Genomic DNA, 15247 nt, shown 5'->3' on the forward strand with positions numbered 1-15247 from the left:
AACGTACTGGGATTAAGTTTTGCTGTTGTGTTTTGACACTTTTAAAAAAGTTCTTGATGTTTACATAAGAAGACTATTCTCATGTGACTTAGCTGCTATTTTTAAGGAGAGCTGAGACATTTTGTTAGAGTTCCTAATTTCTAGCTTTTAGTGTAGGTTTGGACATTTAAGATGTAGTGTTAAATAGGAAACGTTAAGTATTTCATTTTAGTTTCTTGTAGTTTTCTGGTTTTGTTGTGTTTAACAACCAAAGGAACATTCCCCGTTAAATCAGTAAGTAAAATTTTTCAAATTGGGGGAAAAGGCATTTTTTGTTTTTCAGGAAAATTATTTTTAAAATATGACCTAGGAATAATCATACTAATTACATTAGATATTTTGAGTAATTATTGAAAATTATTAAAAAATTTTAGCACTTTAGTCCTTTTCCTGTGAATGCAGTTTTACTTTTAAGAAAGTAGAATTTATTCTGGAAAATATGAATTACAGTGCTGAACTTGATTTTGTTGTGTGTGAATATGTTATCCGGTAACTTTTGTAAAATGTTACTCTACGTGAAGATTTCACTTTGGGCAATTATTGGGATATATTACTACTAACTTGGTTTTATTTATGGAACTAAGCCTCTCATTGAATGACTATTCAGATTTTGAAACAGATTTCTTGAATTGTTTACGTGACTTTTGCCTGAAGGATTTAGATTCTGCTTTCTAATAGTGAAACTAATTTATATGGTGGCCAGAGTGTAATATATGCTGATACTTTGGCGTGGGAGATATTTATCATGTTTTTAATATTAAAAAATGTTATACATTTGCCTACTAGTTTTATAAATGATGTTGCCTTCAGAATTTGTGTGAAGGTACAAAACTCAAAGTATCATGTACCTGTTGTGCAATGGAAAGTCTTGTCGTTGTCAGAGTTCTTGATTACCTATATTCTGAATATCGATGATTAGGGTTACTCTTAAAAACAGACCCACACACAACAAAAAGCATGTTATTTGAGTAACTCTTAACGACTTGTAGGGTTGAGGGCTGTGGTGTGCGTTGTTCTTTAGGGCCTTCCACCAGCAGTGCCTCCTATAAACATATGACACTTAAGTCTCTCAGTGTTAAAGAAACTGGACGTGTGTTTTCTACGTATTATTTTTGTTAGAAATAAGAAAGTACTATGCTTAGTTTCTTTTTCCTATAGTAACATTTTACAAAAGAGCTGCTAGGCAGGTATTTTATTCTCAAATTGATCTCAAACTGGATGTAAAAATTTAAATCCTTTTTTAATTTATTTTTTAATAGTAGTATAAGAACTCTGGCTGCTATTAGTTCTTACTTTTTATTTTCTGGGTAGAAGCTATTTGAAAAGTCCAGTTTCTGTCCTAGGGTAGCAAAATATAGTTCCTCGGTTTTCTTTTTCTTTTTCTTTTTTTTTAATGCTTTGTAATTGTACACTACCTTTTGAATATACAAACCTCATTCTTCATTGAACAACTTGAAGGCTTTGATTTTTTTTGAACAGTTTAAATTTCAATCTGTATATTACTTTGGCAGTTCCCTCAACTTTGAGATGCACTGATCACTGTGCTTGAAAAAGACAAGACTGAAGATTGTACTATGAGATTTATTGAATAATTTTCATAAATTATTTATCAAATGAGAGATTTTTAGATTTTTGTATTCTGCTTAGTTAAAGAAAAAGTAGTTAAAAAAAGAGAGGCTAGTAAGTTTGATGCTATTCTTGCCAAACAGACTCAGACAAAATCTTTAATGAATGGGAAAAGGATGACTAATAATTGTTCTGCATCTGAGTACATTTTCCAAAATGTTGGAAAGAAACTTCTGAATTGAAATCTTGAATGTATTGAATCTGTCAAGGTACACAGCGGTGCCTTTGTAAATGTTCATTATCTTATTTAATCAGGTGATAAGTGGTGTAATGTAGCAGAGCTTAATAATAGACTCAATTATCACTTTTTGTGAACAAGTTGGAATTGTCATGTTACTGTGTAATTGATTTGCTTTAAAATGAACAATAAATTTAATGAAATAAAACATTGTCTTGTTTTTTATCTACTTATTGTATATATCATTTATATTTCATATAAAAAATGCCTAGTTTTTTGGGTACTTACTCTTATGAAGTAACATGATAGTTTTGCCACGTTAGCGTCAGTCTCTGATCAGTTGAGACTTGACTCTAACGATGAGGAGCTTGTTTTAAAAAAAAAAAGTAAAAACCTTTTACTGATTACACCAACTAATTTTATCAGAAAACAAGTGGGGAGATCTAAAATCATTTTAGAAAGAAAACCAAAAGAACTATAATTTACAATACATTAAAGATTTCAAATTATTTAGTAGGTTAAAATAACATCTTTCGATGTGCTAAGCCTCTTTTAATTGTCTAGTGTGAACAAGTTACTTAAAAACTTTTTTTTTGGTTAAGTAAATCAGGCTGGAGAGATACCTGAAAACTGGCTTTTAGCAAATAGAATTTGTTAAAATTAATCACTGTTTATTTTAAAAATAATTTCATAAAGAAATTTTAATCTTGAAAGAGTAAGGCAAATTTGTTTTTTTTTCCCCCCATTTTTTTTTTATTTTATTATTTTTTTTTTTTTATACCAGGGCCACAGCCATCTCTGGGAGTTAGTTTTGGAACACCATTCGGCTCAGGTATTGGCACTGGCTTGCAGTCAAGTGGCTTAGGTTCTTCAAACCTTGGAGGTACACTTTAACTTTTCTAATATTGCCTTGGACTATTATACATTTGAATTGATACTAGTCTGTAAAAAATTTCTAAGAGGGTCTGCTATTTTGGTAGTTAAGGTTCCATCTGACAAAAACAGCTCTCCAAACATAATCAGTGCTTTTTAGTATTAGAATTAGAACTTAAATCATTTCATCTTCAGTGAATAGTAAATAAAAAAAGAATAGTAAAATTAATTGGTAGGGATGTTCATATTTTCAAAGCAATATGCTAAAATATGAACTTGCAAGTTACTTAGTTTTAATAAATTTAACTTAAAAAACCAGTAGTCTTAATCACATCATTTTAGAGTCCAAACTGCTTTTGGACATCTAATCATTATCTTCTTTTTCTGTAAATGAACACTTTAGATGAGAAAATAATTTTATTATAAATTGGACAGTTCAGCTTCTGTCTTTTGCTAAGCATTTTTGGCATAGCTGCCTTTATGCGTACTTGTATACATAACAGTTAATAGTTTTATAAGTTAACTCTAGTAAGGTAAGTCTTCTGCCAATCATCATGCTACATATAAACGTATTCACAGTTCTGTGGTATGGGTATTTGACAGTAGAATGTATTTTGACAAGCATATTGTCATATAATGAATATATTATTTCCACTAAAATATATCATCGTAAGAGTGGAAGTCTGTGAGCAATCAAGGTTACTTAATATAGTAAACTCTATTGGAATTACTAGAATTATAGTAGACAGCATATTTCCTATAATCTATAATTCAGTTTGCCATCATATTTCTTAGCGTCATAGGCTATAATACTGTCTCAGACTCCTTATTTTAGATAGACTATTGCAGAGTAGCCTAAGAAGAATTTGAATTTTATTTTTAGATCACTTGACTTTGAGGAGAATGGAAACAAGTCTTTAAGTACTTAGCAGAATCTCTTCTTGAACTTCATATGACGAAAAATATTTTTTTATTTAAATCATGACTAGTACTATTAAGAAAGAAAAATGATCTCCCACTCGAAATTTCTCAATTGTCAAATCGGCTGGTATGTGGCAGGAGCCTGTGTTGCTGAGTAGATTTAATGTGATTAACTGTTTTGTAATTATGCAGTTTTTCAATGGTGAAGGTTCTTAAGTGAAAAGGTTTTGGTAAAAAGCAGAGTAAAAGTTGTCTTATGGTACTTGGTGTTTAAATTCTTGTGCATGTCACGCTTACTTATGAATTTAGTTTTTTTTTTCCCCAAAATGAAATATCCCTAAGTAGATGTGTTTATATCTGTTTGACCTAACACCATATTTCAGTGGTCACTAAAATTTCTAGTCAATCTGGGAGAGAAAATACTAATACGATCTTGTTCTTTATAGCTTGTTCTGTATAAAAATTACTGATGGGTCTTAAACTTAGTCTCAATAGATCAAAATGTTCATTTCAGAATTAATCTGATTCTTCAGAAGTCTGATGCACAAGAGTAAATAGCAGGTTTGTGTAATAGCACTGTGTTTATTAGACCTCTGATAATTGTAGGTTTTACTTGTCAGTAACCTTTAATCTCTGTTTTACGTACCATTGTATATTTCTCTATTACCCTTTCACTAGGATTTGGAGCTAGCTCTGGTTTTGGATGCAGCACCACAGGGGCCTCCACATTTGGATTTGGAACAACAAATAAACCCTCAGGAAGTCTTAGTGCAGGTTTGTGTGTTTTTGGCCTGAATTTCAGGCAAATTTAAAGATGCAAATTATGTAATTTAACAGTATAATGATTGTTATTTCCAGTAGCCAGAAGCAATCCCTGATTCAGTTTCTACCCCCCACAATGAAGCATGTAAGCCTAACTAATCATACAGTTTTATCTCTCTTGGAAACTAAAAGTCAGGTTTGTGAAATATCTCTAACAAGACTTACTAGTTTGAGATAATAAGTAATTATATCCTCTTTTAACTAAGTAGAGATTCTTTTGAACCCAAAGACTAGTTTTATGGTTAAACAAGTCTCTTCATTATTACAAAAATGGTCCCATTGTTGTGAAAGCTTTGACCCAGTGTTTGTTTGTTTAGGAGAATGATTTCTCTCCCAAAGAGATGTTCTTTAGTTGCAAGTCCCTTTATTTTAAAAGTCCCACTCTTATAATGGATGATTAATTGGGTTCTTTGTTCATTTTTGAAATAGGTATGTAATCTTTTGACTCCTCTAGTAGAAAATCCCAAATTTCTTCTCCATTTTCTCTATATTTGTAAATAATGGCTTCATTTATAATGTTTAGGGATAAGTAGCATGTCTAAAATAATGACAACAATACTTACTGTGTTTAAATTGAGGGAATCTTAAGGCGACTTCATTTAATATTAAGTGGTATTTAAAATCAACAGTTCCCAAAGAGTAAGATAATAGAATTCAGTGATACGGGGATTATAATCTAAATACGGTACTATTAATAAAGTAGGTAGTGATAGCATTTGATCTTAGTTACGCAAGGGTTCCTATAAAATCAGAACAGTGGGTACTACTCTTTGGGGGTGTTCATTGTCCTGAAAATCATGGGTTGAGGCCTTCTTGGAGGACTTAGGATTACAGGAGTGGGTCCATCTTCTACATGTTGACAATATGTTTCTGGAGCGGCTGAGAAGGAAGGCAGCATGGCATATCTAATTAACAGGAAAGTATCCGGCAGCTTGAAGTTTTCTAGAGTTCAGTTATTTGTGCTAAGGTTTCTCTTGGCTTGGGTCACTAAACTTAGGTCTCTAAAGGTGCCTCTTAGTTGTTAGCTAAATTATTTTCCTATAAAATTCCATGTTACAAATTTAGTGTTCTAATATATTGGCTATTTTCATAAATATATATTCTTTTAGCTAGAAATTCACCTCTTGTGCCCATTTTTTATATTTGTTTTTGTGTTTTAACTTCTGATGTGAATATTTTCTTCCCTAAACATAAGGCTTTGGCAGCTCAAGTACATCTGGGTTTAACTTCAGCAATCCTGGCATCACGGCATCAGCTGGTTTGACATTTGGGGTGTCCAATCCTGCCTCTGCAGGTTTTGGAACAGGAGGACAACTCCTTCAGTTGAAGAAACCTCCAGCTGGAAACAAAAGAGGAAAAAGATAAACATATGGGTTGATGTGGTTGAGAGAATTCATAGCAGCATCGTTCATTCTATGAGTCTATTTTTCTAAAATTGATGCAGTAATTAAATTGCATCCCAGGAGATTTATAAAGTTTTGATATTTTTCCCTACTCTGGAATCTGAACTGTGTTCTTGTTTGCCATGGTAAACATCTTTTTTTCTTGTGAATTTGAAACCCAGTTGTGTATTTTTCGTTATTTTTTTGATGGTCAGTGTAAGCAATGTTCTGATTACATCACTGATAAGTAAAGCCTATTTAACCTAGTGTCATAGCAATGTTTTTGTTGATAAGGTTTACATGATGTGAATATATGCACATTTGTTTCTTATACAGATGGTATGAACTCTTAAGTCCTATACTAGAATCAGTTTGTTCCTTGATAAAGGCCTTTTGAACTACACTGCAGGGCATCTTGTGAATACGTATGTAAATATATACAGAATAATACACACAGTTGTGTGTTCACATAAAATATATATTTACAGACCTACAACTTTTGCCTCAGACTTGTTCCCCTTTTCTAAGGGTATTCTATTTTTCACCTTTTAAGCTTCAGAGCCTCAGTGCTTGTAGAGTGATGAGCTAGAGGTACCAGGTCATTGCAGTTATTTAATTTACTTACAGACTTAATGAAATGGTTACTGGTGTAAATATTTGACCCCCCAGTCTTTTCCATAGCAGCTGCTCTGAATGAGGAGTGCTGTAAGAATCATCCAACAGATTTTAACAACTTTTATTATCCCATACACCCTCACATTTGCCTGTATGAGATGTTTTCTCATATCTGAGATGAACCTTCAAGAGCATATTTGAACTCCAGACTGATGTCTGGGGGCAAAGAGCTATTAAGCCAAATTGATTCTATGCAGGTGAAGGATGCACTATTACTTTAGTGGAAACTTTTGTAGCTATTCCAGTACAGAGTTCTTTCTTATAGGGCTATTGATATTGACACCAAATGGAGTAGTTTATCAGCCTTTTAATGTCTTAAGTAAGTGCTTAATTTGGAATAGAGAAACAATATATTTTAAGAAAAAAGTATTCTTTGTAGCAACTATAAACTACCCCATTTTAACAGTGAACAGAGCTCCAGGTAAAAACACATAAGGCATGTCCGATTGCATCTGTGTAATATTTGTCTATATTAGTATTAGTGACATCGAGTGGGTGAAAAAGAAGGCCCTTGGAAAGAGAACTGCCTTAGCTATGATTTCACACAGAAACCATTAAGTAGACCTACTTTATCTTTCAAGTACAGTTTTCAAATGGGATGTGAACATGGAATTTCATTGAAAATAGTATAATTTTTTATATAGAAGGTTTTGTACATAATGTGCATCAAGTGAATATTTTCAGAATCATTTTCACCAAGGCACCTTTTTTTCTAAAATAGGTATTACATACACACACACACACACATATTTTTAGTATAATGTTAGTTGGGTTTGATTACTAAAGTGTTGTTAAATCTGTTTTATTTATCCGCATATAGCAGTGATTGGCTCTTTGGAATTGAAACTTTTGCGCCTTGATGCATTAAAATAAGGAAAATGCTTTGTTTTGGAACACTGAAGTTTTTATTTTTGCATTCTTCTCTAAAACTGCAATCCCCAGATCCAGATTTTGGGGAAGGGTAGGAAAACGTGGGATTTTTGTGTTTTGAATTACTGTCAGAATTAAATACCCAAATATAGCAAGCTTTTTTTTTTTTTTTAAAGGACATTGCATTGTGCTGCAAAAATCTGAATATTTATATTTCTTAATTTTGTTCTTTATATCTTATACATTTTAATATGTTGAGCCACTGGAAATTTGTAACAGATCAATTTGTGATAGGAGTTTAATGTGTTGTCATTGTCTCCAATGTCTTCACTCTGTCCTGAGCGTATCATTATGTAAACAATAAAATTTATTGTGTCAGTTGCTTTGAATCTTTATAGGTGTCAGTAGTTGTTCTAAATATGTAATTTTCTTATTATTGCTCTTTTATTCTCTGTGATTGGTTTTTAGTGTTTTGTTTTTACCAATTTATATATCTTGCTTTTTAGAAAAATTGTAGAGTGAACACAAGATAGAAGGATATTGGGTAAAATGTGAAAGTCCCCTTCAGCTTCCAGGGCTTGATCCCACTTTCTTCCCCTGAGTATCTTTTCTTCATATTTCGGTGTGTATTCTTTCAAACCCTTTAAAAAATGGCCTTTTTCAACATATGCATATAAATGTTTCCTCTCTCTTGTTTTCTCACATTTATCATTCTCTTAGGTCCTTCTTTCCGTAACAAATGGGTTAAAAGAAATCTGTGTACTTTCTGATTTGTCTTCTTTCTCCTTTAACCATAGATCATCAACATTTTTCCATGTCAGTGCATGTAATTTACTTTTTATGTACCGTCCCGTGGCATGGATGTACAATGAATTGTTTAAAGTATTTTCTGTGGTTGGGCAATTAGGTTCTTTCCAGTATTTCTGTTTTACAGAAAAAGCTGTATGTGGCTCTTATGTTTAATGTTTCTTTGGGATTGATCCTTGAAGAGGAATTGCTGAAAATGCATATAAATTGTATTTTTTAATGCCAGATTGCTTCCCCAAACTGCTGTATAAATAATACACTTCTACAGCATGCATGAGTACCCATTTCCTAGTATTCTTTGCAACCCTAGATATTATCAATCCTCATAATAACTACTTGTGAGTTGAACTTTTTAATATATATGTTAGCCATTTGCATGTTAATGTAATTGCATGTTGGTATCCTTTGTCCATTTTTATTTAGTAGGTTTGTTTTGGGTTTTTTTAATGCTCTCTGTAGATAATGTACGTTAATGTTTCTCTTATGAGGTAGTTTGGACTCTTGGAGTCAGCTGGGTTCAGACGCTTGCCTTGAACCTGTGTGATCTTGGGGAAGTTAATTCACTTTTCTAGAGCTTAAGCTTTATCATCTGAAAAGTGGGGATAATAAAGGTGGGTAGTTGTAGTAATAATAGGATCTTTTATAAAGCACTTGGATGGCATGAACCCCTGATACTTTGCAAGTTTCGCTCTTCTTGCACCAGTACCCCACTGCTGTAATCAGTGTCCTTGGATGCTTTGTTTTGGTACCTGATGGGGGAGCTGCCCCATCTTGTTTTGGTTTTGGTTTTGGTTTTGGTGTGGGGTGGCTATTTTCGGACACTTACTCTTTAAGATAAGCTTGAGTACCTATATTTTTCTTTCAGAGATCTTACTGGGATTTTGATTGGGTTTATAGAAATGAAATACATTATGATCTGGGGAGAGTTGACATCTTAATATGTATAGCATGATATGTGCATATATTAGGACTCTTATTCTTTCTGCAAGGTTTTACAGTGTTTATCAGATACCTCTTTAAGCTTTTACTAACTGCATCTTGGTTTTATTTCTGAGCATGGATTTTTATCCTGCACTTGGTACAAGGTCATTCACGTTATTACAGAAGCAGATTAACTGTTCTTTTGTGATGATACAGTAAACCCAAGTTAATGTCTTACTAATCTCAAATATTGTGGGAATTTGAATAGTGCTTTTAGAAATACTGTAATGGGATTTTTATGTGTGAAATACTTAGGTTTGGATGATTTATCACATTTGCTTTGACATCCCCTTCCTCCGTGCCTTGCCCTGGTCTCGCCATGCATAATCCTGGCTGCACTGTACTTTTTGGAACACACACCACGAAATTATTTAGGGGATACAACCCTGGGACTTGGTAACAGGGGGTCAATGTCCTGGAAAATCTCAGCTGGAGGGCCTAATTTCAATCTTCACAAAGTCACCTTTACCTATAGGTGTCTCCCATTTATTGAGTGTGTAACATGTCTGTTCTGGGCTCCACACTCGCAACTTTATATACTCTACCCTGTTTAATCTCAATATTACCCTATAAAGCAGAAAACTCCCAATTACTAGATGAAGAAACTGAGGCTTATTTTATGCAATTTACTGGAGGTCACATGTCTGTCAAGTCATGGAGCTGCGGTTTTCTGCGATGACAGGAATGGCACGCTGATTTTCATGCCTAAGCCCTCAAAGTCTCCCAAGGTAATGTCATTACATGATTTATATGGAAAATTCCAGGTATACAATAAACTATAGATCAAAGCAAGGTAAGTACAAGGGGCTCTGGCACTTGAGGGAGGCATCCTAGGGAGGGTGTTGTGTGAGGAGGTAGCAGGTGTGGGACTTCTGGAGCCACCTTTCCCACTGCTTCCCTGTGCAGAAGCTCATAGAGAAGCATGAGGGGTGGTCTGCCCACCTTAGGGTAAGGGGGAGCAGTTTGGACTATCTGAATCTTCCGGAAGGTAAGCAGTTTAGCAAGAAAGCTTTTCCAGGAAGGCTTGCCTGACTCCTGTAACCCAAGAGCACCGCATGCTCAGAACGGGTGAGACTCGATCCTTTTCTTGCCTTACAGAGAGATGAACCTTACCTGGCACAAGGAGACCATGGAAATGGGCAAGAAGTTCGGGTGCTGAGGGACAGCAGCAGATTGAGGAAAGAGTAGGGGTTACTGGACAAATTGATCCTGGGCCAAATGTGGTGGGGTTTTTTTTGTGTTTTTGGTTTTTTTTTGCCTCTTCCTACTTTACTCAGTCTAACGCACTCTTTCTCTTCTACCTAATCTGTCAATTAAGAACAACAAAAAACCTACCAGGCTCACAAAGGTCGCAGTCCTGAAGACTGGGCTGTAAATTTAATTTGCAGAGACCTTGTTTTTGTCGTCCTCAACCCTTTGAATCCCCTGGTAGCAAGTCAGTTAAATTCAGTAAAACATTTGTTAATATTTGCTGTGTGCAAGTCAGTGCTGGGAATTTAGAGGAATATAAATAGCAATGGGATATTTTCTGTGCTCAGTAATGTTAGCTAACATCAGTGCTAAGCGGAGGCAAGGGCCTGCTCTTAAGAGCTTTCCATACATGAACTCATTTACTCCTTAGTCCTATGAGGTAGGTACTATCATTTCTTTTTTACAAATGAGAAATTAGGCACAAGTCACTAGTAAGTGAATGGGCCAGAATTCAAGACCAGGCTGTTTTTCTAGAGTTGAGGATTATAAGTAAGTATACTCTAATGTGAGCTTTTTATTAAGTGATAGGATAAAGATACAAAGAAAATTACTGAGTGCACAGAGGAGAAATTAACTTGGCCTGGGGAAACTCCCAAGAAAATTGTAATAGGTGGCTTTGAGCAATGAATGAATAGGATTTTTTTTTTTTTTTTTAATTTTTTAAAGTGTGTATTTTTGAGAGAGACAGCACGAACGGTGGAGGGGCAGAAAGGAAGGGAGACAAGCAGGCTCCAGGCTCTGAGCTGTGAGCACAGAGCCCGAGGTAGGGCTCCCACCCACTAACGGTGAGATCACGACCTGAGCCAAAGAGGCTTAACCTACTGAGCCACGCTCCCTGGCTCCCCTGGGATTTTTTTGTTTTAGTTTTGGTTTTGTTTTTGTTTTTTTTTAACGTTTATTTATTTTCGGAGAGACAGAGCACAATTGGGGGAGGAGCAGGGTGAGAGAAAGAGACCCAGAATCTGGAGCAGGCTCCAGGCTCTGAGCTCTCAGCACAGAGCCTGCGGCAGGGCTGGAACTCACGAACAGTTGAGATCATGACCCGAACCGAACCGAAGTCGGATGCTTAACCAACTGAGCCACCCAAGTCCCAGGAGCCCCTGTATTTAATGAAGTATTAACAATTTGAATTTGAAGAACCACAGATTTATTGAATTAAAGATAATTTTACATTTGAACAAGATAAAGGGAGAAAATAAAAAGCAACAAATACCTCACTTTCCAGAGGAAGTTTCTGTTAAATTTCTTCTGTTACTGTTTTTCTTCATAACTGCATAGCATGTATGTCCACACTCTGTTTAATAACCAGTTTCTTTTGGTGACTATTTCGACTGTTTTTTATATTTTTTGCTATTAGAAATAATTTTGGTAGGATCAGTGAAAATGGTATCCAGTTTTATTGATTTATTTTCTTTGTGAGTTTCAACATTTTTGTGTAGGTAGTAACCAGCTTTTAAAAATTATTTGTAAGAGCTCTTTGGATGTAATCCCTTCCTATCTGTAGAGCTGTTTGGAAAAATTAACAATTTTAAACCTTTACTCTTGGAGCCATGTAACTTTTTAATGAAAATTACGGCATTTAAAATAATTTCTTATGTATTGCAGATGTTTTGCAGTTAATCATTTCACCTATTTATGGTTTATTTTTGTGATGAGTAGAAATTTTAAGTTTTAAAATTGCCCAAGTTGATTGGTCTTTTTTTTAATGACTTCTGGGAAAGAGTGAGAAGTCAATGAGAGGGAAAAAAGAATTAAGACAGTTTAAGTTTTGTTTTATTTTGTTTTGTTTTGTTTGTTTTTTAAGAGAATGTGAGCTGGGGAGAGGGGAGAGAGAGAATCTTAAGTAGGGTCTCTGTTCAACATGGAGCCTGACGCGAGGCTTGATCTCATGACCCTGGGATCATGATGTGAGCCAAAGTCAAGATTTGGACCCTCAACCAACTAAGCCATCCAGGTGCCCCTAATACATTTAAAGTTTTACAATTTGTAGTCTTTCGTATTTGTTTACCATTAAAACTTCATAATCGTATGAAGTTGTCTTTAGAAGATTCAGCTAGGTGGCTGGTGCCCGCCCGTAATTGGAGAATGGCAGAACTTGCAAAGAGACTTCACACCTACTACTTTTTAGCGTGCTTTGACAGTCATGACATTTTAAATATGGCCGTGACATTAAGAGAGGTGATATGATCATTTCTCTTCTAGAGATGAGAGAAGCAGCTAATTTGCCCAAAGTCCTGCAAGTCCTAAGTGAGGATGCTAAGACTCAAACTCTGATATCCCTGGTGTCATTCAAGTGAAGTCTTTTAGAACTTGATTTTCAAATGATGGCACGTTCAGCTCACTGTCATTTCCAAATTTAATGCATTCTGTATTGTCACATACTCAGAAAGCAGAAGAAAAGTTAAATCTCTGTGGCCAATGCATTTTTTTTTCTTTTAAAAAATTTTTCTCCTAGATAGACGGGAGAACTTGATTCAAGGACACCAACTCTTAGATAAACATGAGTGACAAGTTCTTATTCTTATCTTGGTGAACTGTATAGGTGCCACTATGAAAACTAAAACTATCTTTTAACTGTATCTTCTAGATTGAGCCCTTGTTTGATGTAATCATTTTATTTTTTAAGTAATCTATTAAGAAGTTTCTAAAAACTACCACTTTAGATTCCTTACACAGTGTTGATCCTACGTGGTCTTATTTGTATTTTTTCCCCCTAAAACTGTAATTGTGTGTGGTGTGTGGGTCTGTGTGTGTCTGTATATATACACAGATATAATTCAAATTATCTGTATATAGAGAAAATTGAAAATGTATCATTGAAAGTCATTCCTATTTTTGATGATATGTAAACATTTAAAGATATATTTTTATATATTTTGGTGTATCATTTTCCCCTTCTACCTGACTTAGTTACTAGTTTAGTGAGTTTCTTACTGTTGAAAATAGCAGAGGGGCGCCTGGGTGGCCCAGCTGGTTGAGCGTCCAACAGATGATGATCGCACAGTTCGTGAATTTGAGCTCTGTGCTCAGCACAGAGCCTGCTCTAGACCTTCTGTTTCCCTCCCCCCCCCCCCCGCCCCGCTCGTTCTCATGCTCTTTCTCAAAAGTAAATACACATTAGGGGCACCTGGGGGGCTTGTGGATTGAGCACCCAACTTCAGTTCAGGTCTGAGCCCCACATCGGGCTCTGTGCTGACGGCTCGCAGCCTGCTTCAGATCCTGTCTCCCTCCCTCTCTACCCCTCCCCTTCTCGTGCTCTGCTTTCTCTCACTCTCAAGAATAAACAATAAAACATTGAAAAATAAATACTAAAAAAGAGAATATAGCAGAACTTACTATTTTCATGTTTAATTCTTATTTTCTATCACACTCACACGACAGTTAAAAGAGTCATGTTTCCGTAAACCTTGTGAAAAAAGTGGTTTCCCGTCTCTCTGTTTGGAAGTGACCTTTTTCGCCCCTTAAAGCTTTTGGCCAATTCTGTCTTCAGTCCCACTTTCGCCTCTTCCTGCAGTAATCAGTAGCTTCCTTCTCAGCTTTCCCCACCATGGTGGAAGGCAGCTCTCTTGATCTGCTAGCCAGTTACTCTTCCATTCCAGCTCCTAACACTTCTTTGCTATTAACACGGGGGGTTTCTGTTTGCAGGGACATCTCCTTAGTTTGCCTGGCTCATATTACTTCAGATACAGGCAAAGCTGCTTTCGTAAGAGACCTGAAAATACAGTGGCTTGAACAAGACGGTTTATTTCTCTTTCCTGTGATGGCCCAATAGCAGTCCAGGGTTGATGTGGCTGTTCAGTGCCAAAGAGAGGGCCTTACCGTAATTGTTTTGAGTACATATTGTATTGAATCTGTCTTATTCCTGATACGGATATGAGCTGACCTAGATTGGATTTATCCCAGCAGTGACTTGTATTCTCTTTGGTCTATGATGTCGTTTGCATTACCCTTTCTTCAAAATAACTGTCCTTCACTAGCTTTCACTTGAACTCTTTTGGATGCTGCTCTTGATTTTGACCTTCGTGTAACTTTAGGTTCAGAGGTTGCAAACTAACTAGGGAGCTGTCACTTGATCTGTTTGGTCCACAGAATGTGTGCTGATTTTTAAAAATCAGATTTTACACGAAATCCCCAATCTCTTGTGAACAAACACAAGCACACAGATCTGGCAGCAGCGATTGCCCCCCCCCCCCCCCCCCCAGGGAACTTCCCCTTCGAGAGGTGTCATTGACCCTCCAATTAACCCCCGTCCCCACTGCTCCCTGCCTTCTCTTACATTTACCTCGCTTGTTGAATTACCTGCTGCACCAGTTTCATCATTTGCTCTGTGGCCCACAGGCTTGGTCCCTTACCTTTCTCTCCTTTAACTATCATACGGGTCTTCTCTACACTCTTCCTCCGCTAGGGCCGTGATGGGGAAACCAACGCACAGAGAGCCAGGCTCCCAGCCTTCCTCATTCACAGAGATGTGAGAGTGACGATGGCTAGTCCACTCAAATGATCACTAGGAAGGAAAACATCTTCATCATCTGGCAAGTTTCTCAGTGCTGCGGAAAGCTTCTGACCTTCCACCATCGCTTTGAAAGCAATGACTCCACAAGGGGAGCTCTGCAGTGCCGGGAAGCTGACAGCAGGGGGCAGGGGAGATGAGTTCCCTCCTGTCCTGACCTGTTGTTTCATGGCTTAAAGTTCTATAATGGGACTCATTTGTTTGTGTTTTACTATTTGGTAGGTGTGTTAATAACAAATAATAATTCTTTCCAATCATAGTGTGCATTTTCTACAGTAGCTGAACAAGGGATTGGTCTAAAGAAAAACGGTC

At 36.0% G+C, this 15247-nt stretch overlaps 1 protein-coding gene across 3 annotated transcripts in view; it reads left to right on the forward strand.

Moving 5' to 3' along the window:
- Positions 1–15247, forward strand: part of NUP58 (nucleoporin 58) — a 49148-nt gene that overhangs the window by 31855 nt on the left and 2046 nt on the right. Inside the window, exons 13-15 of one of the 3 annotated variants that reach the window (XM_027064568.2) lie at positions 2628–2726; positions 4316–4411; positions 5655–7779. In XM_027064568.2, the coding sequence (XP_026920369.1) occupies positions 2628–2726; positions 4316–4411; positions 5655–5824 (365 nt within the window). In that variant the 3' untranslated portion in view covers positions 5825–7779. Of the gene's footprint in view, positions 1–2627; positions 2727–4315; positions 4412–5654; positions 7780–15247 lie in introns of those variants that run through there. The other 2 variants (XM_027064569.2, XM_027064570.2) reach the window with 2 other exon arrangements.

This window comes from Acinonyx jubatus, chromosome A1, assembly GCF_027475565.1.
Source record: "Acinonyx jubatus isolate Ajub_Pintada_27869175 chromosome A1, VMU_Ajub_asm_v1.0, whole genome shotgun sequence".
Taxonomy (NCBI): Eukaryota; Metazoa; Chordata; class Mammalia; order Carnivora; family Felidae; genus Acinonyx; species Acinonyx jubatus.